Source organism: Lynx canadensis, chromosome A1 (assembly GCF_007474595.2).
Source record: "Lynx canadensis isolate LIC74 chromosome A1, mLynCan4.pri.v2, whole genome shotgun sequence".
Classification (NCBI taxonomy): Eukaryota; Metazoa; Chordata; class Mammalia; order Carnivora; family Felidae; genus Lynx; species Lynx canadensis.
This window is the reverse complement of record NC_044303.2, coordinates 121,909,358-121,933,974: the sequence shown is the minus strand read 5'-3', so window position 1 is coordinate 121,933,974 and position 24,617 is coordinate 121,909,358. Positions and strand designations below refer to the sequence as shown.

Genomic DNA, 24,617 nt, shown 5'->3' with positions numbered 1-24,617 from the left:
AAAAGGCAACAACTTCATTTTACAGCAAGGTAAATCATACCCAATAAAACAATCATTATGATACATTTCTTTCCCTATTAAATATAAGGACATTTATCCATGATTCTTGATTACTTTATAATGGAACTCTGGGGTATTTTCATTGTGGGGTTCCCTCAGAAAAAAAACTGCCATTTTGCTAAGCCATGGGGAAGTTAAAATAGAAAAATATGCTGTGGATGGAATTTGTATTTTTTAAAAAATGTCCAGTCTATGGGTTTTAGGGTATGTTTTTTTGTCTTTACAAATGGTCGTGGTTTGCTTTTAACACAGAAGATAGGGCTGATTTCATTTTATCTGGTTCATTACAAATTTTTATTTTAAGGCTCACAAGATCACAAAGTACAATTTAACCCAAATACCCAAATACTGTTTTGTGAGACAGTTATACAAAGGGATTACCTTGAAAACTGTGGTGAACTATTTGAATTAGATTGTTCACTATATAATATAGTAAATGCTGGATGTGAGCTTCCACTGTTTTGACATTTTAACTTGTAAACAAATAAAAACAATTGCTTTACTTCAGATAGTTCTGGAGACTTAGAGCTGTCTTTGTCTTGAATGCGCCTTTCAAAATCATCACTTGGCACAATGGGGCTTTATGGGGAGGTCAGACCTCAGTATTGACATAGGTCTCAGGGTAAACTGTATCACATATCTTTAAGGAATTTGACAGTAAGCGCCAAGTCAAGATGCAGATACTGAAACACAGTGTAATTATGATGACCTTTTCATTAAAATCTAATATACAGAGTCCTGACTTGGTCTTTTAAAGAAATCTGCATAGTAAAGCTTGATTTGCACCTTAAATGAACAGTCAATCCCAAATACTTTACAACAGAAGTAGGAAATTAGGATAGGTATCACCAAACCATTGTGTTTTTTTTTTTTTTCACACTTTTCAACTGTGAGAAACAAAACAGTGAGTGGGCAAACAACACTACGTGGAATTCAGAACAAAATAAAGCATTCTAAGAGCTTTCACTTCTGCTGGCCAGTGATATTCCTACAACAGCTGTGCTCCTTTTGGCAAACACTTCAGTTTCATGCCTCACAGAACTTAAAAATCACTCAATGGGTTTATACAAATGACCTTCAAAAAAAGGGGGGAAAAGGGGAAAAACTATCTTGTTCATTATCAAATTGTACAGGTTAGGACCTTAGTCCGTTAATTCCAGTTTCTCACATACATGATTTCTGTAACAATTAATATATTTAAGCTAAGTACTAAGTCATGTTAAGTGTGAATGAGTCTGTATGCATGTGATCTGTGTCTGTGTGCACAGAACATACAATCTACTGGTATTTCCTCATTTTAGGTTTTGCTGCAATCACAGGAGATGGGAGAGAAAAGGGAAGATAAGTTATCCAATTAACCCATTTTTCTTAAACATGGATGTGGTACTCTGAAATGAGAAGTCTATGAAGGAATGAGACAGGAATCTTTAAACTGGGGAGGTACAGCTAGAAAGAGCGAGTGGAGGTCAAAGGTACGTTCCACGGTATGATGTGCAGGGCACACTGAAAGGGTGCCAAGAAGGCTTCACCATCAATTGTGTTAACATAGAGACAAAAACAAGAAAACACACAAACAAAAAACCAGCATCTTCTTGCTATGAGGCAGTAGGATATTGCTAAGAGACTGAGCACCAAAATGGTTCTTTACAAATTCCTTCCCTTTTATACTGCAAATAATTTATTATATTCAAGCCTTTAAAAACTATGTGATATATAGGATTGGAAGTCAACTTTCTCTGTGCCAAATTACAGTTGCTACTGCTTTAATGAACAGGTTTAAAAGATGTCTTTGTTATAGGTTCCACAACAATAATCATATACAATCCACATATATAAAAAGGGTTGGTTTATTGTAGTTCAAATACATAAACTGAACATTCAAACATCTTAAAATTAAACTTTAGAAACAAAAGTTTAACATTCAAACTGGAGTATAGTTTACAGGGAACACCCAAGAAAGATAATTTGTTGTCTAATCCAGAATATTTGATAAAGATCACTTAATGGTAAATAAAACGTGTTTAACCATCAGTCCTATTCTGGCCAACATGTTAGTTATGACCGTGGTTCCATACCTGAGAAGAAATTACTAAATAAATCTTCTCTTAGGCTAAACAAGACTTGGCCTAGAATTCAGAGGGGGTAATCAAAGCACGTAAGTGAACAAACAAAACTAAAGTGTTCTTTAGAGACAAAGGTAAAAGTATGTCCATTATAATAATCTTAGCCTCTGGAAGATAAGAATTCAATTTTCAGTGTTTTCTCTTTTACCCGCTTTAAAAAACAAAATCAAAACAAAACAAACCCTAACTTAGGTTTTCTTGGAGTCTGTGGTATTTGCATCTTGCAAGTTCAAACCACAAATGCTCTTACGTCTTGCATGTTTAACACTGCTAGAAAGAACGTCACCAAAAGTCACTGACTTCCACACCTCATAAAAGGATGATTTTTAGCTTCAAGATTTTAGATTTACTAGAGACAGCCTATATTTGAGTATGTATGTCAGTCATGCCACACAAAGAAAAGCATAAATTATTTCCAAAGTGTTCTCTGTTCAGAAACTGTTCACGAATGCTTCTCCTTCTGTTCGTCAGATGGTTCTGCAATAGTCTGACTAATGCACATACATGTAAAAACCTGGAAATTGGCTCATGCAAGCGTTTTTGAATTAAGATACCCCTGTGGAAGAGTACTGAGAATTATTTTGTTGATCGTCTCGTGGGCTCTGACGCTGTGGGAGGTGGGGGTGGACCCCGGCGATCCAGGTCATCCACATAGGCCACAATCAGTTTACGCCTCTCTTCTGGCACACAGTCTAGTACTAGATACCGTTTGTCGTTCTGCAAAATTTTTTCTACATCTTTCAGGTGCTGATCAGATTCCTGGATTAGCTTTTTGGATCTGAAATAAGAAAACAAGTCCAAGAATTACTGACTGCTGTTCACAGGTCTTTCAGAAATGAGCTGGAAATGTCCATCTAGTTCCTAATTGTGTTTCCATTTTTTTTTTTTTTTTTTTTTTTTAAGAAAAATTTCACTGCAGTGGTCACCTTTGTAAATCGCCTCAGCAAAGACTCCAAGGAGTGAAAGGGCCTCAGAAGCTGAATTACCCTCCCACCCCTACTGGTGGTCCCTCCAGATCAGGGCTGAGGGTGGGTGGGTAAATCTTGCCCGTGCTGTACCTGTTCTGTGGATGAACAGAGGACTTCAGTCTGCGGGGCTGCCAATCCCAGCATCTTTCACAAGCTTTCACTTTCACATCTTTCACTAAATTAACTATAAAAATGTAGAAAGAAGTCTTACTTCACATCTAATTTAAAAGCCCAAGCTGATGCAAAACATTAAGGATCCTGATCAAAAAATCCAATGACAAAATACCTAAAAACCACACCCTCAGCACTATCTATCCTCCCGTGCACATACCCTTCATTAAGATGTTTCCAATTTTTCTCTTAAAGGAAGAAAAGCTGGAGCATGAAACAAAACTGCTTTCCTGTGCACTGACTGCTAAGCATTCAGCATTGTAAACTTGTTTTCCTGATGGTAAAACGGTTGGGAATGTGGAACTACTGGGCACGTTACAGAGAAATCTTGTCTAGAAACTCTCATTTTTATCGTTTAAAATTTGTATTTAAAAGTATCCAGCAAATTGCTATCATCTGGAAAAAAAAAAAGTTTTTGCTGAGCTTAAGATGATTTCAAGCTTAAGAAATGTTCCACAACACTGAATAGTCTTCACAGGAGGCAGAGACAATGGACAGTGAAGGACTGTTTAAGAAATCTCTTCACAAATACAACTCTTATCAAGCGGGGGGTACTCCTAAAAAAGCAGTGAAGTAAAAACAAAAGTGTGTTTAAAAAACTGGATGGGTGGGTAACACAAAATAAGAATTGACATCTGGGCCCTTTCTTTAAAAAAAAAAAAAAAAAAAAAAAGTAAGGTAGACATGGGCTGTATTTGGCCTTTAATAAAATTGGCTTCTTCTTATTCCTAAAAATTAATAATGTCAACATGTGTGTGAATGCATAGAATGCTCTGGCCATTAGAGTAAGGACTAGTAAAGACAATGACTGCGGATATGAAACATTTCATTGCACACACCTATATGTTATAAATTTGGTCTCTTTCAAAAGCGTCCTGAAGTCAGCTTTGGCTGTGATGTACTTGTCTCTGATGTATTCTTCAAACTCTCTTTGTTTTTTCTGCAAAAGGACAGTAAGATTTTTAAAAAAAAAGTCACAAATTCCAAAATTACTATCAATTATTTATTAAACCGGTAATTTGTAAGTCACATCATAAATAATTCCAAAGAAAAAGGCTAGAAAGTACATTTTTAAGGCAAAAAGAAGCCAAGAACAAGGAACCACTCAATATATTAGCAGTAGCTAAAGCCCGAGGGCTTGCAATGTACTACACTGTGCTGAGGGTTTTATCAGGATATCTCCTTTTGTGTTCCTAACAACCTCAAGTGGTAGACACTCTTGAAAATAAAGAAATTAAGGGGGTATTTCCTGTAGACTGTACTTCTACCTTCTAACACCAAGACAATAATGTGGTATAACTTATGGAGAACCCCAAATAACATCCATAACTTAGTACTAACTGATCCTGAGCATTTAGCTTTTCTAGTAAGGAACAGGCATAATGGGTATAAACTCTTTGGGCTAATATTAATAATGACAATAATAATAATATTAAAAAGTATTATTGTCAATTTAAACAATCAGAAAAGTTAGAAACTAAGACTAGACCTGTCAGCTATCGGTCCACCACTCTTTCCCAGCCATGTGTACTTTGTGGTCCACACATCTACAATCCATCTTAAGGAAACAGGGGGAAGAATAATAGCTCTATGGGGTTGTGCACCCTAGACCTAGAGAAACCAACTGGGAAAGGAGAATGATGGGGAGAAGGAACAAATGAAAGGCCAAGGGATAAAATAAGACTGTGGTCAGCTACCCTATCCTTGGCATCATTCACTATTTCAGAACCCAGGGGAGCTCATTTTCCACACAGGAGTGAGAGCGTCCCAGAACAGGGCTCAGCTTCTATAAACTTCCCCCATCTGCAGTTCCTCTACTCCAGTCTCCGGGGCATGTAACAACAAAAGATCACATTATGGCATTCTGCTAACACGGCTCTGGTGCTCTGACAGCCTGGTATCCACGGCCAGGTTGAAAATGTCTATGTAGTGGGACCTGACTATACCAGAAACAAAAACTACAGCTTCAGTAAAGCTCTAACATCCCAGAACACAGGCTTAACCCCAAGGATGACATTTTTACAGTTTCTACTTTGCTGTCTTATTAATGTATAGTACAAGATAAAAAAATATGACCTTAAAATTCAGATTTACTTCTCATACTCTTAAGTTATTCACTTAAAACCATCAATGTCAGTTTAATCAAAATACTTACTGGTGGTGCTGATTAAGCCCACATTTAATATTTATCAACTGACAGTAAATCTCAGACAAAATCCTCTTACCCTGTCACTGGAGGAGAACTTAATGCACCGAGGATCTTCCTTAATGATTTTTTTTACTTCTTTCCATGTGGATGTTAAGGTAATCTTTGAAAGGCAAGGAAAAAAAACACAAATACAACTCACTTTCATCGCAAAGATCAAATGGTGGCAGCACATACGGTACACAGTATTGCACGCTGACCTACAATCTCCTGTAATAATGCCCAAATGTAATTGGACTAGCTAGAGACAGGAAGCAGCTTTAATACAATTTTCTTTTTGTTGTTGGCCACAAGAGTTATACTCATGGTCCTATTTCAAGGTGGCCTAAGACAATCACCTGCAAACCCTGGATCCCCATAGGCAACACTGTAACTTCTGAAGAAACCACCACCAAAAGGAGATCAGGTATCAGAAGAAAACGTGAACGACGGAGGGAAGAAAGGGACCATGGGACCAAACTGAAAATGGAGCAAAAGATGCAATCCACTCAGTCTATCATTCTATCATTAGGAGGGATCAATGATCACACAACAAAGCCCAATATCAATCACCAGGAATGTGAAAACTGCGAGAGGAAGTAATTTCTAAATAGTTAAGAATGCCATTAACATTTTACTTAAAAAAGAAAAGAAAAAAAAAAAACAACAGAAAAGAAAGTGTATAAAACCCATGCATTCCAGTAAGAGATCTAAAGACCACTTTAGAACCATCATAGAACACTATGATGTTTTTGGAATTATTCTTAAAGACCCATCTAGATTAAAACAAGGAAAATAAGAGACTTACTGCAGAAGTTTCATCCAGAAGTTGCCTAAAGTGCTCCCTCTTCTTTTTGGTAAGTGCTTCAATGTGTTCATTAAAAAGCTTCTCTTTCTCCTCTCTTTCCAACAAGGATCCAGATTCCCAACGGTGATCTTTTCGGAGAGTCCTCCGAGTATCAGACCATGACACATCTGAAGAACGCACCTAAAAACGTACCAAAAAATTCTATCACCAAAGATCTCTTTTTTCACATTTCAACAATAAAAGGCTTATTTATCTAGTTTAGGAATGATACAATTAATAACGGAAGCTTCTGGTGACTCCACCTTAAACAGTCACTAAAAATCTGCTTCTTTAAACCAGAAATCCCACCTCTCAGAGCTCACCCAAGCAAGCTATCAAGTATGGATTCAAAGGTGTAGAAAGATGAAGAGAATTACTTTAATCGTACTTAGGCACTCTATTTAACATCTTACCAACCTTCAGTAGGAGAAATGGATAGAAATAAAACAGGAAATATCTTGCTACAGGACTAAAGAGGTGACAGGAAAAAAAACCCACCAACAGATCTTGAGCTCAAATCTGTACTTATCAACTACATACTGGAAGTGACATTTCAAAGCATAAGCAAGAATTAACATGGTCAGTAAGAGAAGACGTGACAGATCAGGCTGGTTCAACAACCAGCACAAGGCTATGCTTCACTGCTGGTAATGGCAATACAAGTTACTGCTAGTTACACCACTGCCAATGCTAAGAAATACGGGAGGCTAAAAAGACAGAAAGGTGAGAAAGAAGAAAAATATAAAAACATTTATTTAATCAACATTTATCAAGCACCGAAAAATGAGTCAGCTAAACACGGAGCTTGGTACTGGAAAAACAAAGTAAGACACTACCCCTTCCTTCAAAGGACTCAACTTTTTTAAGAGAAGAGAGGCAAGTAAGCAAGTAACGGCAAAAGCACATAATAAGTGCTGTGAGGTGTATGCTGACCACAGGGCAGGCAAAGGGAACACTGAAAACAAATCTGTCAAGATCAGCCTCACAGAAGAGATATTTGGGTGTGCTCTTGAAAAATGAGTTTTCAAGCGCACTCGAAGTATTGTAGGTGGAGGGATTAGCATGACTAATGCCAGAATTCATTAGGTGTAAATATGGTTCATTAGAACTAAGTGCAGAAAGGCTAGAGCTTAAAGGGGCAAGAGAGAAAACCAAAGAGGGTAACATAACATGAAGGTGGTGGGGGAGTTAAGGAATGAAGTCATATATTATGCTAAGACAACTGAATTTTAAATGTTTGCAACCACTAAGAATAGAGAAGCTTCTCTCTGTGAAAGCAACAGGGAGAGTGACAAAATCAGATTTGGTTTTTAGGATGATTTCTGTGACTGCGATAAGGAGAATGAATGTGGGGAAAAGTAAATGCAGGGAAAGAAATCAGTGAATGAATGTAACTAGCCAGAGAAAAGAAAGAGGAAACTCAAAACATACCAGCAGAAGCAAGGGAAGAAATCCAAAGAACTGACAGTAGTAGTAACAACAAGAGTCCTTATGAAAGAGAGAAAAGAAATAGTAGGAGAGATGGTGACACAGAGAGGGGACAAAACATGTGGAACAGCAGAGTGGCCTCGGTGCACTGGCTATACAGACAAAACCCTACACACCTCAGCAACCCTGGGTGATGTGCAGAAGCGCTGGCAAGAAAATTCCAGAGTATCTGTCTCCTGGGGTCAGTACACCTCCAGTCTAGACCTCATACCATTTACATGTACAATCATTCATCACCACAGTGGTGACCCTAAATCACCAAGCAAAAGGTTTAATTCTATTCAGCACATTTTGTTTATTATTATGGCATGTAAGTGTGTGATAATTTAAGATGACTTCCATCAAGAATAAAAAGTTATCTTTGAGACTAAAAGATTATACATTTTTATATGTACAAAGAAACTTCTGAAAATGTTAAATAACAATGGTTTTCTTATTCTAGTGGGTGCTAATACTATTTTAAAACACTTTATGAAACTTACCAAATTATATCTCTCAGATTCCATTTAAAGAATATTAAAATTTGCACTAACAAGACAACCTAATAGAGCTCTAATATCCAGTACTTAAGGGACAGGGCTGGGGGAGGGGGGGAGGAGCGGGGAGTGAGAGGAATATATACCATGTCAGATAAAAGAGCCTTGAAATTCTGGATAGCTTCTTCTCGTTTGTGTTGCTCTCTCTCTCGATCTATTTCTTTTGTTTGTTCTGAACGTGCCTTTTGAACCTCTCTTTCTCGTTCTCGAAGGCTTGCCTCAATGCGGGCTTGCCTTTCAAGCTCCTTTTCTTTTTCTGAGTCCAAATTCTATAAAGTAAAATTACATTATCAAGATATGTTTCCAGAGTAAGTGGCTTGCCAAATACAGAATTTCAAACCTGGGTTTTACCAAGAATATACATTAACACTGTACCTCGTTTCCAAATCAACTACATGTGCTAGAGATCCTTATATTAATTATACTGACAGGAAAAATTCCAAATCCCAAACAGCAGCTAATACCTTTATGATGCAATTAAGAATTTTCTTATTCCATATTTACAGTATAAATAAACACAATAGTTACCTTGGCTATTTTTTCAATGTACTGTTTGAAAAGGTCTTCTCTCATTGAAGAACTATCCACTGCCTTGTAACGTGGATCACTTTCTACTTTGTCTTTTACTTTGCTCCATCGGGACTGACTGTCCAAGTGATGATTAGATAACAGTTCAAAGAAATCCGATTTAATCTGTATTTCAAAACATATCAGGGAATGGGGGGTGGGGGGAATCCACCATGAGAAATTCCTCATATGCAAATGTTTACAACCAGAAAAAATTGTTCACTTACCTTAAAGATCAGAATAATAACTTTTTAAATTCATTTATTTATAGTGGAATAAATTTTAGTCAAAAAGAGTATTAGAATTGCTCTTTCATGATAAATATAAAAATCAACAGACATACACTCTCATTTAAAATCTACCAAACTCAAGATAAATCATTTTCTCCAAATTATTCAAATACAGAAAAAAAATTTTTTTAGGTTGTTAACTTTTTCATTTCAGCAATGCCACGTTTTTATAAGAGAGAAGAATTTATATTTATTTTTAGATAATAATCAGGCTTATGAACTGACAGTAAACTACATTTTAATATCAAGTTAATCATAATGACTTATTTTAAAAAGTAGATGAATATAATTTTTGTTTGTTACAATAGGGGAATTGAGAAATAGATGAGCACAAATAACAAGTCTCATTCATTAGAAACTTGGAACGGTACTGCCAAATGTCTAAAAACAAGTAAAAAGCAGGGTAAATTTTTGTATTTTAATTAAAAAAAAATCAATGCCTGTACCCTTATATATAAATTATAGGATTTCTATGATCATAATTAATCATTACTTTAAAAACTATATTCACATTTTTGGTATTTTTTAGCATTAAACATGTATACTTTTATAACTCAAATCTGTTAATAAATTAACATTCTGAGCCAATCAAGTACCAACTCAGTAAAATTACACCAAGGTTATTAAAAGATATTAATCCTTTGGTAGCAACATGTACAATACTTAGAATCCTTCTCCCAAACTGTAATTCTTATTTTTTTAAATAGGGGATAAAGCAATAAAGAAAGCGTTTATTTTTACATAACTTTGAGGACCTGTTTTAAAATTCAGTATCATTCAAGTTATCTTGTACTCCTATGAGGGGAGACACCAGAGGCAGCCAGTCAATTCAATAGAGAAGTCAGACCATGTCAAGAACCTCTCTTCCCTGCAGGAATTAAACATGCTGGCTTCCCACGTGACCAAAGGAATCAGAAATTAGAAATGGAATCACATTCTTTCTGCCTATTCCAAACTCTCATTTCCCCTAACAGAGAATTAAGAGAGGATAATGTCATTTCTGGAAAACACTAGTAAGATTATAAGAAAAGAGTTTCTTTCCTATTAGAGAATTTTTTAAAAACCAAGAGCTAATCAGCTGTGGATTTCTTTTACTACTGAACTTGGCTCTTGACTTTGTAGTAATAAGAAATACTCATAATTCCAGTATTTTCACACAATGAAAAAGCAACTACTTGATATAGTGATGTAACAATTTTTCTGTTCATCTTGTCTACTTTGTATCTGACATGATGAACACCAAATTCCTAGATGCCTGTGAAAACTAGAAAGCAAAATTTACAAAATTTATGTTAAATAAAACATGCAAGCTACTTTAAACAGGAATCTTTCCAAGCCAATTTCCAAGTCAATTTATATTGACTTAAGACAATTTTCAAATATTAGACACAAAGCCTACAAATGATTATCTTACAGTTTTAAAAATGTGTGATGTATAAACAGTGAATTTTAAATAAAATTAAATTTTAACTTCCTCTACTGTGGATATTACCATTACAGGCTATATATGGCTTACCAAAGCTGCCATTTGTATGAGAACTATCAACAACTGCATAAATGTCAAAAAATTTAAGTTACCCATTAGCAGCAATCCAAGACTCCACATTCCCAATTTTCTTCTCTCCCCAAATCAAAGTACCTTACCATCTAGGTTGTTCACTTTAACAGGGAAAAACAGTCTCCTAAGCCTAATGTACTGTAACATACTTAACTTGTTCAGAAGAAAATTTAAGTGAGGAAAGAGAGAAAAATGCACTTCATGAGAGGATTAACTCTATTGTGTGCAACTTCAAATGTGTTGTTCCAAAAGGGATCTTATTTGAACCACAGTTTTATAAAAATGGGTTATACAGTATAATAAAATTTAAAAAACCTTGAAGGTAGCTACTTTGGCAGACAAAACAGTCTAGCAAAAGTAAGCAGAATTTTAGGGGCATTTTTTATAAAATGGAAAATTACCAGTGAAAGCTACCTGCAAATGATTTTTCTCTTTAGCTTGAAAATGTCTACCAAAGGTGGGGGCTACTTCACCAAAAGTCAGTGTCCTTTACAGGTTTTTGACTTAGCAAAAAACTTTTATTATCTGGCTGTTAACTGCATTACCTCAATACTACAAACAGCAATTAGAGAATCATAAGAATAAAGAAAGCAAACTCCAATAAACTAGCACCATGCTACGAGCACTAATCTTACTATTCAATTACATACAGCTAAAATGGGGTTTAAAAAAAAACAGTATAGACAATATACTTCATAGGAATAATCATTAAAAGTCATGAAGAAAGTAATAAAACTTCATTAACCAGCTACTTCTCAGACCGTGAATATAAAATACACTGTATTTAAACTCTTAAAGATTTGTTCCCAGGGCCTAGTTAGTAAGTAATTTTGCATTCTTTAAATTGGCTGAGAAAGTTTCACTTATTTCCTGCCTCTTTTTTAAAAATTTAGTAAAGGTACAAAGCCAAACCTATAACTTAGAGAATTATTTTACAATCAAAAGAAAGTAAAGCTGAATACAGTAGGTTTATTTAGATGCAATAACTATTTAATTTACTTTAACACATTTTGGGCACAACTCTCATCACTTCATAAGGAAAAAAGACTAAAAAAATGTAAAGTACCGGAACTGCGGGAGGCTAAAGTCACCACACAGAGATACCAATTCTTTCCTCACTAGGGAATCCCATAATACTTTGCGTATCAGTGATTGACAGCTGTCAGACTGAACTGATTGACAGGCCGCACGGCACAAAACTGTAAAGTCTATCCACTTGTTATAAAACAGAATACACAAAATAGTTACAAAAAGAGTGTTTAGAAAAAGAACATTGGTTATAAATGCAAAGAGAAAAACATTCAATTTGTATAAAAGCAATCACACAGTATCAACTATTTATTTTACTTGGTATTCTTTAATCAAATAAGGTATTACCAAAAGTCAAAAGTAGCAAACAATACATTAACATGATTCTAATTCAGCATACACAATGTTTACACAGAACTCAATTCTGCACATTTCCTGAGAAGCATAATCATTCGCGGAAAAAAAAAAAAAGTTAATGGTGAAACAATAATTCTGGAAGAATCTCCACTGAAGCCCAAGAAACCAAATAATCAGGAAATTTCAGATATTTCTGACAAAAGTTATTTCACCCAATACTGTTGCTATTTACAGTGCAGGAGGCTTGAGCCCATTAAGAATGGTATTACTTCCCTCATGACATTCCTTAATAGAATTTGTGATGTTTTAACTTTCTGGAATGAGAGCCCATTTTAAATGTCAAAAATGATTAGGCTTCAGAGGTTCTTCATCTCCATCCACAAAGCACACAGGGGGACTAAGGAGAGTGGCTGCGTGTTCTGATGGCCCGCGCACCTCCGGTGCAGTCTCCACCCGCCTGCCTCCCCAGTGGTGGGCTCCTCTCCGCTCCTGACACCACTACCAAGTGACATTTGGAATTCATTAATCTTTCATAGCTGACCTTTATTTCTGATAAGCAATAATTTATATGTAAGATATGTTTACTAAAAGATTAGAAAGTCACTAAAATGCTATCTGTTAGAAGGCAAAAAAGATAAAAAAGCTTTTTAAAATTTAAAGGTTACCGCTTATTAGGAATCTTGAATTTTAGCAGGCACCAGTGAATAGAAAGATCTAACAGTCAGTTCCGGGTGTACTGGGCAAACTCAGTATTAATAAAATTTAAAGCAAATCTATGTACTTTAGTAAACTTATTAAAATAAGCATTATGGAAGTAAAGTGACTGAATACACGTAAACAACTGTAAAAGTGAACTTACAAAGCTAACCAGTCTGGGGGTCCTGTGATCTATGCCCATGAATGAGATCAGAAAAACATGGCCCCAGCTTAGTCTCTTCCCATTCACGCTCCTGTCAATCACCTCATCTTACCTTCTCACCTCTGGTCTTCGAATCTTCTTTCTCTTTCTTCCTTGCAGCTGCCACAAATTCATTAAACAAGGCTTCTCGATCTTTCATCTTTTCAATTGCTTTGAATCTTGAATCTTTAGCATGCTTGGCTGCAAATTCACTAAAAGTAGCTCTGTAACAAAATGGCAAGTGTGCTAACTTTGGTAGAGCTATTTCTGCTTATAGAAAGGTATAGAAGAAGATACCATTTTTCCAGCCAGAATATGTGCCAAAGACTCACTAAGTCCCAACGTTTGCCTAAAGAGTAAACAATGAGCTACAGAAAGGAGTACAAGAGGGCTAAAGGGTGAAAATGTGGTTGGTGATTTGTACGCTGTCAAGCATGACACTGGGGGATAACATATCAGAGAACAAAAAATGTATGTGCTTCAAGAGACTTAAGAGCTCATCTATTTCCACACTAAGAAGAGGCTGAGTCTTGCTTCTAGCCATGGTGGAGTTAACTACCGAATTAGATCTCCTTCCAGAAACAACTGTGAAAGAAGACAAATGTATGAGGCAAATGATTCCAAAACAGTGCATAATAGGTAGGGTAGTAGTAAGACTGAGGAAAGGCCCACTGCCCTATGCCGCAGGACAATTTCCCAAGGTACAGAGAGCTACAGTCCAAGCAGAGTACAGCAGTCCCAATAGCTACAAGTAGTAAAGATCAGAGTCTGGGTGTTAAAACGGCAAGGGAAGAAGCTCTAGAAAGATAGTACCCAGTAAATATACCACAAGGCGATTCCCCATGAATAGATGGCCAAGGCTGAAGGGTACAATAGCAGGGAAAAACCGCATCCCCTGCCAAAGTGCTACCTGGTTAAGAGCAAAAAACAAATGTTAGAAACTCAGTAGTGCAGAAAAAGAACAGCATTAGGACACTAAAGTCCACAAAAGCTGCACAATGGAGACAAAGCTGGACTGTTGAGAAACTTCCAACTTCTGAGACCCACACTAACAAAGCCTTAAATCAAAGCTATATTCAGGTGATCAGCCTGTAACTAAACTGCCTGCGAAAACAAAAATCCACTCTTCAGAGTAAGGGAACGGACTTTCAGAGTCTCTATAATCCACTATTTTCAATATTCGATCAGACAACACTAAACATACAAAGAATGTATAACCCAAATCAAAAAAATTTTTCAATCCACAGAAACCGAACTGAAAATGCTCAGACGCTGTTCTGGAAGAGACAAATCCTTTAAAAAAACTGTAATTATATTGAAAGAATTTAAGAAAAATAGATTCAAAGAACTAAAAACATGGCCTTAATGAATGAATAAAAGGGAGTTTTAGTAAAGACACAGAAAATAGGAAAAAAGAACCTAAAACTAACTGAAAGGAAAAATTCACTGGGTGGGCTTAACAAAAGAGTAGACCTAGAATAAAGAGCTACTGACTTCAAATTAGATCAGTAACAGTTATCTAATCAAAAGAATACACACAAAAAAAAATTGGGGGAGGAGGGGAATAGTCTCAGGGATTTGTCAGATAATTAGAATTCTAAAAGAGAAAAGAATCAGAACAGAAAAAATGCTGATCAAAAATTTTCCAAATTTGATGAAAACATCAATGCATAGATCCAAAAAGCAAAGCAAGCTGCCAAGAAGGCTACATAAAAAAATGAGGCCTACAAGGGATAATGAGGCTCAGTATAAAAAAAAAACTTTCTCCACAAATAAAAGGCATTTATAATTCATACATTTGGATCTATTTCAATATTTGAACCTTTCACCTCACATAATAATTTGTCTTATAATATATACTCCCATATTTAGCAAGTTTTTTTAGAAGAGAAAGCTAAATCTTACTCTCTCCCTTTAAAAACTGTTTATTTTAATAAATAAATAAATAAATAAATAAATAAATAAATAAAAAACTGTTTATTTCAATACAAATATAGAACACATCTTCTTAGGTGTTAAAGCAAAGATTATATTACAACTTTAATTGTAAATAAACTGGTTAACTTCAGAATTTAGTATTTAAAACATCAACTGAAGATTACGAGTACCATTCATAGCTAACATTTGCTATTTTGAAGCTTTGCTAACCAAACCTGGATTCTAATAAGCTTTTACATATAACTATCGTTACTCACAATACCTAGTTTCATTAATTCAACACTTTTTAACAACAGGATACATTGCAAACCTGGTTTGAATAATGGATAGGTAAACTTAATAAAAGTTTAAATAAAATAAAAATGTGTATCCCAGGAACAGGATGACATACACGTAAGTCCACTAAATCTGTTTTGTTTTCACGATAAACTAAGCACCTTGCATTATAATTTTAAGAGAGAATTACTACTATGATTAAAGAATAAACCTGTTTTTAAATGTAAAATCGGGGCACCTGGGTGGCTCAGTCAGTTAAGCATCCAACTTCGGCTCAGGTCATGATCTCGCAGTTCATGGGTTGGAGCCCCACGTTGGGATCTGCACTGACAGCTCAGAGCCTGGAGCCTGCTTCGGATTCTGTGTCTCCTCTCTCTCTGCCCCTGGCCTGCTTGTGCTCATTCTCAATCTCTTTCTCTCAAAAATATACATTAAAGGGGTGCCTAGGTGGCTCAGTCAGTTAAGCATCTTGGCTTCGGCTCAGGTTGTGATCTCATGGTTTGTGGTTGGAGCCCCACGTCGGCTCTGTGCTGACAGCTCAGAGACTACAGCCTGCTTTGGATTCTGTGTCTCCCTCTCTTTCTGCCCCTCCCTGCTCGCACTGTCTCTCACTCTCTCTCTCAAAAATAAAAACTAAAAAATAATTTCTTTAATAAAAACATTAAAAAACTACAAATAAAATATAAAATCAATTTCTAAAAGTGAGAATTATTTTACACATTTATATCATTTGTAATAAAATGGGTAAAATAATTATTTTTCACTAGAAAAGACTAAAATGAAATTTTAGCATTAGATTGTGATAGAGATTTTTATAGGACTCATCTCTCAACTCCACAAAGTGCTGCTTGGTAAACAGACAGTCACTCTTTTCTCTCAGGGAGAGGTGAGGGTGGATAATAGTGGTAGGAGACTGGGAAGTGACCAGGAACTGACCCAAGGAGATATGCCTTGAAATTTCTTTCAATCCAAAAAGAAAAAAGACATAGAAATAGGCACTAAATTCTCCCCAGTCATTTTTTCCTTCAGAATAAACTCCAATGTTTCTTATCTACAAAATCTAGTTATAATATATAGTCTCTTCCCATTTCAAAGAGAATTTAAGTTAGCGGACATATTTTCTCAATTTTAAGTTTTTCCTCCTCATTTTCTGCTACTTACTTAATTTGGTCCTAATCTCTAGGGTCACGTTAAATGCATCAATATAGCAATACAGCACAATGTCCCAAGTGCTAAGACTTCTAGTTATGTGTCTCATGGCTTTATTTTCTGAAGTAACCTGCAAGGTACAGCTTGCTCCACCAATTCTGTCAGCCCCAAATGAGCACCGGCCTGGGTACTGGGATAGAGCAGTAACTTAATTTGTCAAATCCACAAAATGGAAATCTCTTCAGAGTCTCAGTTATTGTCAGATCCATAAGGGTTTTAATAAATAAATGTATTTTGCTGAATCATTTGAAAATAAGCTGCAGACATCATGAGACTTCATCTATAACTATTTTAGCATGCATCTCCTCAGAGCAAATCCTTTTTCCTCTATAACCACTGTACCCAAGAAAATTGTGAATTCTTTAATACCAGGTAATACCAATGCATCCATGCTCAAATCTCCTCAACTGCCTCCCCAAATGTCTTTTATAACTGAGTCACAAGTACTGACCCATGAACTCAATGTTTTGATTAACCAAAAAGAAAGGACCAAGACCCCTCGGAAAGTCTGAAACTCTACTCTCCCCTGACAAATGTTACGTTCTTCAGAGCTCCAAATACTCTATTAACTTTATTATCTGAGATGTGTATTAATGCCCTAGGTTTCTCTTCATGCTTCAAATATAAAATTATAATATTAAATATACTTTCTCAAACAACATTCTCTCCTCTACTTCCAATGACAAAAGTAACCGTTTCAACAAGATGAACTTTTATAAAAAGTGCCATTTAAACAAGACACTCCAGGGGCGCCTGGGTGGCGCAGTCGGTTAAGCGTCCGACTTCAGCCAGGTCACGATCTTGCGGTCCGTGAGTTCGAGCCCCGCGTCGGGCTCTGGGCTGATGGCTCAGAGCCTGGAGCCTGTTTCCGATTCTGTGTCTCCCTCTCTCTCTGCCCCTCCCCCGTTCATGCTCTGTCTCTCTCTGTCCCAAAAATAAATAAACGTTGAAAAAAAAAAATAAAATTAAAAAAATAAATAAATAAACAAGACACTCCATAATTCTACCCTACAGTTTTAAAAATGATCCACGTTATGAGGTATTCACAGCAACCAAGTAACAAACACTGTTGCCAAAACTAAACCATAAATAAAAAGTAATTTTCTCTTGCCTAGACTATTCTGTATTAACACTGGAATCCAGTTGAAATCCTACATTCACTTGGGTAAGGTATGAGACAAGCATATAAATCTATACTGGCTGTTTTAGAAGACTGAGTGAGATAATGAGATAACGTGTGTATACGTATATGTGCTTCAAGTGCATGTATGTATGTATGTATAAGTTTGTACATACAACTTTTTAAGTGTACATAAGATATCCGCTAAATGATGCCAAATATTATTGTTTTTATGATGCTAGTCACGTAAGTTTTAAATGTCTCCTCTTCTACACCCCATTACACATACTCATTAACAATCAACTGAATCAACAATCAACTGAAAATATCAGACAAAAACATATCTAGACACTGCCTCTCACAGAGCACAAGAGGTTCCTCTAAAGGAAATATATTAAGAATAAAGATTAGAAATGCATAACCAATAATGAAATAAACTTTTCATGTCCAATTATCCAAAAGATACATATTCTCTTAGCTGATCTTAGAAGAAAGCACATACATATTTTGAAATGTTGCAGTAATGAACCATATACCTTGGATTAAATTTTGCTTCTTCCATCATTTTTTTGAAATCTTCCTTGGCTTGCATTATTTTGTTTTTCTTTTCCCTGCGTTCTTCCTCTGCCCTCGTCTTTACATATTGATCAAATACCTATCACAAAAATAAACCAATTGGGCAAGTTAGTCTTCCATAGGAATAATTTAATTACCAAACTACAGAATCTGTAAGAAAATACTGAGTCAATGTCTTTGTCCAAACTATAATAGAAAAAAATGAATTAGATATCTCAATTGTATGCAGATTATCTGTAGCAAGTCTCACTTTAAAACTTCATTGACAGTGTTACAGAAGCACACAAGCCCTCTGCTGAGACTTCAGAACAAAGTTAAAAGCCCCTTCAATTTTCATTGTCCCCGATTACAAATTGAATACACGCATATTAAAAAAATTTCAGGGGATATAAAATACATAAATTACAATCCTTCCAAATCTCTTCTAGAAAAAAAACGTTCAAAGTATGGAACAGTAGTTTACATTTATTTCTGTGCTTCTTTTTAAGACATAATTATCTCTACCAAAATGTAATGCTTTACATCTATCCCATAATATTTTCCCCCACCTAATCATGTACAGACAAGATAATAAACTGAACATGCACATCTATTTCCTTTCTTCCAATGCCAATACAATGACAAGAGGATTTCCCTTTTTAAGTCACAAACCAACAAGACCAGGCAAATGGGAAAAAGAGCAAGCCTTGAAGATGAAAAGCACAAGGATAAGCAGTAAAGGACTGGCAAAAATGAGAGAGCTGACCCAAATTCAGCGGTCAAGAAAAGAAACCAATTCTTTTTTTATTAGAGAATCCTCAAACAGTTCCAGAAGTGACAGCACCAGATATCCATGGAAATGAGGGCAGAGTACAGCTACAATAAGGCTGTTTAAGAAGGAGCCCATCAGAAAATCTCCCTTGCCAACAGCATGTATCTGGGGGCTCTGCCACTCCTGAGCCTCAGTAAAAGGCAAGTGATTATTCTCTAGAACCAGGGTGGGCAATTCACAACCTGCTGGCCAAACTTGGCCTGCTGCCTATTTTTGTACAGCCCAGAAAGAGTTTTAACATTTTTTAAATAGTTAGGGAATAGAGAATTTTGTAACATTTCATGACATGTGACAATTAAATGAAATCCAAATTTTAGTGTCCACAAGTAAAACTTTATTGGAATAGTCAGGCTCATTCCTTCACATCTATCCACCTGTGGGTGCTCCTTCGTTACAGTAGCAGAACTACACTACTATGACAGAGACCAAATGGCCCCCAAAGCTAAAATATTTATTGTCTGACCCTTTATTTTACAATCTTGCTAATTCTTGCTCTAAAAGGTAAAGCAGTATCTCTCAAGGTAAAGGGGGGGGGGCATACCTAATTTAACATACTAAAGTAAGTTTTATTTTCTAATAAAACTAAGAAAATATACTGTAATCATAAAACAAGAAAAACTTAAAGAACAAAAAGAAATCCTACAAATTAAAGGACAGAAAAAAGGAAAACTCAAATTAAAGGATCTGACAATAAAGTTGAGAAAGTCATCCAAAAGAAAGGGGCAGAGGTAGAAAATAGGTGAAAAGAGGGCGCCTGGGTGGCTCAGTAGGTTAACTGTCTGACTTCGGCTCAGGTCATGATCTTGCAGTCCGTGAGTTCGAGCCCCGCATCAGGATCTGGGCTGATAGCTCAGAGCCTGGAGCCTGCTTCAGATTCTATGTCTCCCTCTCTCTCTGGCCCTTCCCCTCTCGCATGCTGTCTCTCTCTCTCTCTCAAAAATAAACATTAAAAAAAGAAAAATTAAACAGGTGACAAGAAAATTTAAGGACTAGACCAAAAGGGCAAATTCTCTGTCCCAGAATGAAAAAATAAACAGGTTGGAAACAAATTCAAAAAAGCAATGTAAGAAAATCTCCCAGAACTGAAAGACAGGAGTTTACATACTAAAAGGACCACCAAGCACCCAGCATAATGGGCCCCTTCCACCAAGGTACACAATCACGGTGAGATTTCAGAACGCTATACACTAAGAGGAGATCCTACACATCCACAAAGGAAAAATAAACAGGCCCATAAACAAAGGCCCATAAACTGATGGCTTCAAACACAACACTGAAAACTAGAAAAAGAGCAATGTCTTCAAAATCCTGAAAGAGAAAGATTTCCAATTTCAAATATCTTAACCAAACAATTTCAAATTAAGGGTACAATGAATGTTTGCAAACACGCAAGGCTCCAAAGTTTATCTCCCATGCATGTTCTCTCAAGAAGCTATTACAGAGATGGAATGGGTCAAAAGGGAGTAAACCAAGAAAGAAAAAGACTTATGATGAAGGAAACAGGTGAAGTCTCTACCCCCAAAAACAAGAGAGATGAGGGAAATCTCAGGATGATGGTAAAGACTGGTCACGCTCAAAAATAACAGCTGTATGTCAGGTGTAGAGGGTAACCAGTCCAAAATGAAGCAAGTCACACGCTCTGGAAGAAATGTCTTGAGAAAGATAAAACTGGGCAGCACTCTATTACTTTTCCTAGCATATTTTACAGAAATATTTGTCTCTTTAAAGGTGTGCATGTACATCTTTAGAAAAAGCCAAACAAAAAATGTTCTTTACAAAACTGAAAACTTTATTCCAGGTCAGGCCATGTCTGTCTACCAATCTTTAATAGCTGTATAGAGATACCTACAACTATCTCACCATCTCCCGCCAGGCACGTTGGCCATTTTCAGCACCATCCCAATACAGCACTGCAATAAATCCTGAAAGCATGTGCAGGCTGACCCATGTGGGAAAGAGGGTTCTTCTCAAGCCCTCTCTCCCTTTTTGGTATATACTTTCTTATTTGTAAAAGTAGTGAACTACAAATAAACCCAATGAATTTATAGTAAATTTCTTTTCAGAGGCTGGAGAAAACTTCACAACCCTTCCTCTGGGATATCCCACACCAAAGTTAGGAATCGCTAGCTGAGATCACCTTCTCAAAGAAAATTAGGAGTTCTGGTATGCTTCCAAGCTTCTCCTAATTATTTGTGTCATGCTTCCCAATACACTTGAGCTTTTTAGGTCCCCTATTTTAAGCGGTTATTTTCTTAAAACATCAACTTGTGAATGTTACAATAAACACCACAAAAGTTGTTAAGTTTTTATAAAAAATTTCTAGTAGACTTCTATAGATGTAATCAAAACATCCATATTAAAGAGCTACATTGTCTAAGCCAATGTAGCTTCTAGGGTGCTATATTCCATTTCTTTTCGTTTTTATTATTTTTTCAAACAAATTTTTTTGATGTTTATGTATGTTTGACAGAGACAGAGGGGGACAGAGGGTGAGCAGGAGAGGGGCAGAGAGAGAAGGAGACACAGAATCCAAAGCAGGCTCCAGGCTCTGAGCTGTCAGCACAGAGTCTGATGCAGGGCTTGAAACCATGTACTGCGAGATCATGACCTGAGCCAAAGTCGGATGCTCAACCAACTGAGCCACCCAGGAGCCCCTTCTTTTCGGTTTTAAACAACTTTATTGAGGTATAATTGATGTACAAAAAGTTGTTCATATTTAATGTATACAACTTGTGAGTTTGGAGATAAATATACATCTAGGAAACCACCACAGTCTATGACGTAAACATATCCACCTCCAAAAGGTTCCTCGAGCCCTTTTAATTTATTCTTATTTTTAAGTAATATTAAAAACCCTTAACATAAGATCTATCATCCTAGCAAAAATTTCAGTATACGATATAGTACTGCTAGCTATAGGCACTATGCTGTACAGACCTTCAGGACTTAGCCATCCTGCATAACCATTTCCATTTCTTAATCTACATAATTACACAGTATGCTCACTTTGTGAAATTTATGACGTTTAGATTTTAATGTATGTATATTTTTCTTCAACATAGAAGTTTGTGAAAAGTATGGGTGTGATATTGTGTTTTAAGAAAATATATATATTTGTCATTTCCAACATGGATGGAGCTAGAGTATTATGCTAAGCAAAATAAATCAGAAAAAGACAAATATCGTATGATTTCACTCATGTGTGGAATTTAAGAAACACAACAAATGGCAAAGGGAAAACACAATGGCAAAGGGAAAAGAGAGAAGCAAACCAAGAAACAGACTCTTAAGTACAAAGAACAAATGGATGGTTACCAGAGGGTAGGTGGGTGGGGAGGTGGATTAAATAGGTGACAGGGATTAAGGAGTGCACTTGTGATGAGCACCGGGTATACCTGGAACTAATATTACAATATATGTGAAGTGGAATTTAAATTAAAAAAAAAAGAAGAAAAAAAAATATATATATATATGGTCTCTGTCCTGGCTCCTGGCAAGAGCTCCTAAAACCCTTTTAATTTCCTAAGTGATAGGAGAGACAGGAGCCTCTACTGTTGTACCTGGCTTTTGTCCTGTCGCTGAATTAGATTAGGAGAAAAGAGCAAGTTTATATTATTCATACCAAGCCCCTTTCAACTATATCAAAGTTAGTGTCAGGAGGTGATTTCTGGAAAGTCTCTCTAGATAACCACAGGATGGCAGATAGCTGCCAGTGGAATCAACCATGTGATTAGAACACTGGAACTTTCAATGGCTGGTGACTGAGTCCAATCACCAATGGTAAATGATTTAATCAACCATGCCTATGTAAGCTGTCCCCATAAAAATCATAGCCAAAAGCGTTCAGAGAACTGCGAGCTTGGTGAACATATCCATGTACCAGGAGAATGGCACACTCCAACTTCACAGGGACAGAAATTCAGGGACTCAGGACACTTCCAGACCTCGTCCCACGTGTCTCATCATCTGCCATTCAACTGTACCCCTTATCATATCCTTTATTATATTATAAACCAATAAACATAAGTGCTTCCCAGAGTTCTGTGAGCCATTATAGCAAATTATTAAAGCTGAGGAGAGGAACAGAGGAATCCCTGAGTTGTAGCTAAACTGAAGTGTGTAGAAGGTACTACTTGTGATAAGCATTTGAAGAGAGGGAAGGTCTTGTGGGTCTAAGCCTTTAATCTATGGGATATGATTCTAATTCCGTGTAGTGTCAGAATTCAATTCAATGGTAGGACACCAGCTGGTATCAGAGAACTGACTGATATAGAAAAATCCCTACACATTTGACGTCCAAGTATTCAATGTATAGAGGAACAGAGTTTTTCAAGACGCCTCTATTATTTCATTTCATTCTCATTTCAATTTAGTTCAATTTATACTTTGATACTGATCCAGTAAAGAGTGGCCAAGATGGCCAGTTGACAATGAGTAACTATATTGGTAATGTATTACTATTTGTAATACATCGACCTTAAAAAGCTCTCAGTAACACATACTACATTAAAATGCTTATTTTTGAAATAAGCTACCTTTTTTTTTTTTTTAAGGAGGCTTCATGCCCACCACTGAGCCCAACACAGGGATTGAACTCACAACCCTGAGATCAAAAGTCGGATGTTTAACCGATGGAGCCACCCAGGTGCCCCCAATTTTAAGTGTTAGCATAACTAGTCTCTACCTCAGAGTCTAATATCCTGCATGGAAATGGTCTGCTTCTGTTTAAAAATGTTATTCAGTTTAGAACTTTGTCAAAACAGGGGCACCTCAGTAGCTTCGTTGGTTAGGCATCCAACTTCAACTCAGGTTATGATCTCACAGTTCGTGAATTCAAGCCCCAAAGTGGACTCCTTGCTGTCAGCACAGAGCCCACTTCAGATTCTCTGTCTCCCTCTCTCTCTGCCCCTACCCCACTCTATCTCTCTCAAAAATAAACATTAAAAAAAAACTGTCAAAACAAAAAACAAAACAAAACTATTTCTGACTCAAGTGATCTTTTATCAAAAACAAGATTAAATAAAGAAAATCTTAAGTTAAAACTTATAGTTACAATTATATAAAATACTTCTAGAATGATGTAAAATATACATAAATGTACAGATATACGTAAATCTACAGATAGCTAGAAAAGTAACAGAGATGCACTTGCAGACTGAGACATTTTCAATAAAATTGTTAGTTGTTTTAAATCAAAATACAAATTTCAGAAATGGAGTTACAAAGTGCAAATACACGACCTAGATACTTAATATGTAACTTAAATTAAACTTAAATTTAACTTAAATATGTAACTTAACTGGTTTCTCCCTGATTTTACACTCTCATGCAAATAAAACTAAGTACTAAAAAAGTACACATATTAACTCCAAATGTTTGCTTCTCCTTTCATTTCTTACACTCCAGTTTTAAGAATTTTACTCAAAAAATGGGGCGCCTGGGTGGCGCAGTCAGTTAAGCGTCTGACTTCAGCCAGGTCACGATCTTGCGGTCCATGAGTTCAAGCCCCACGTCAGGTTCTGGACTGATGGCTCAGAGCCTGGAGCCTGTTTCCGATTCTGTGTCTCCCGCTCTCTCTGCCCCTCCCCCGTTCATGCTCTCTCTCTGTCC

At 36.3% G+C, this 24,617-nt stretch overlaps 1 protein-coding gene across 5 annotated transcripts in view; it reads right to left on the bottom strand.

Moving 5' to 3' along the window:
• Positions 1 to 330: 330 nt before the first annotated feature.
• TCERG1 (transcription elongation regulator 1) overlaps positions 331 to 24,617 on the bottom strand; it is a 63,162-nt gene continuing 38,875 nt past the window's right edge. For 4 of the 5 annotated variants that reach the window (XM_030320828.1, XM_030320800.1, XM_030320808.1 and 1 more), the window contains 8 exons: positions 18,157 to 18,275; positions 13,151 to 13,301; positions 8,907 to 9,071; positions 8,465 to 8,647; positions 6,316 to 6,495; positions 5,548 to 5,631; positions 4,162 to 4,262; positions 331 to 2,961 (listed from right to left, as the gene is read on the bottom strand). In XM_030320828.1, the coding sequence (XP_030176688.1) occupies positions 2,760 to 2,961; positions 4,162 to 4,262; positions 5,548 to 5,631; positions 6,316 to 6,495; positions 8,465 to 8,647; positions 8,907 to 9,071; positions 13,151 to 13,301; positions 18,157 to 18,275 (1,185 nt within the window). In that variant the 3' untranslated portion in view covers positions 331 to 2,759. Of the gene's footprint in view, positions 2,962 to 3,241; positions 3,336 to 4,161; positions 4,263 to 5,547; positions 5,632 to 6,315; positions 6,496 to 8,464; positions 8,648 to 8,906; positions 9,072 to 13,150; positions 13,302 to 18,156; positions 18,276 to 24,617 lie in introns of all 5 variants that reach the window. The other variant, XR_003970077.1, reaches the window with a different exon arrangement.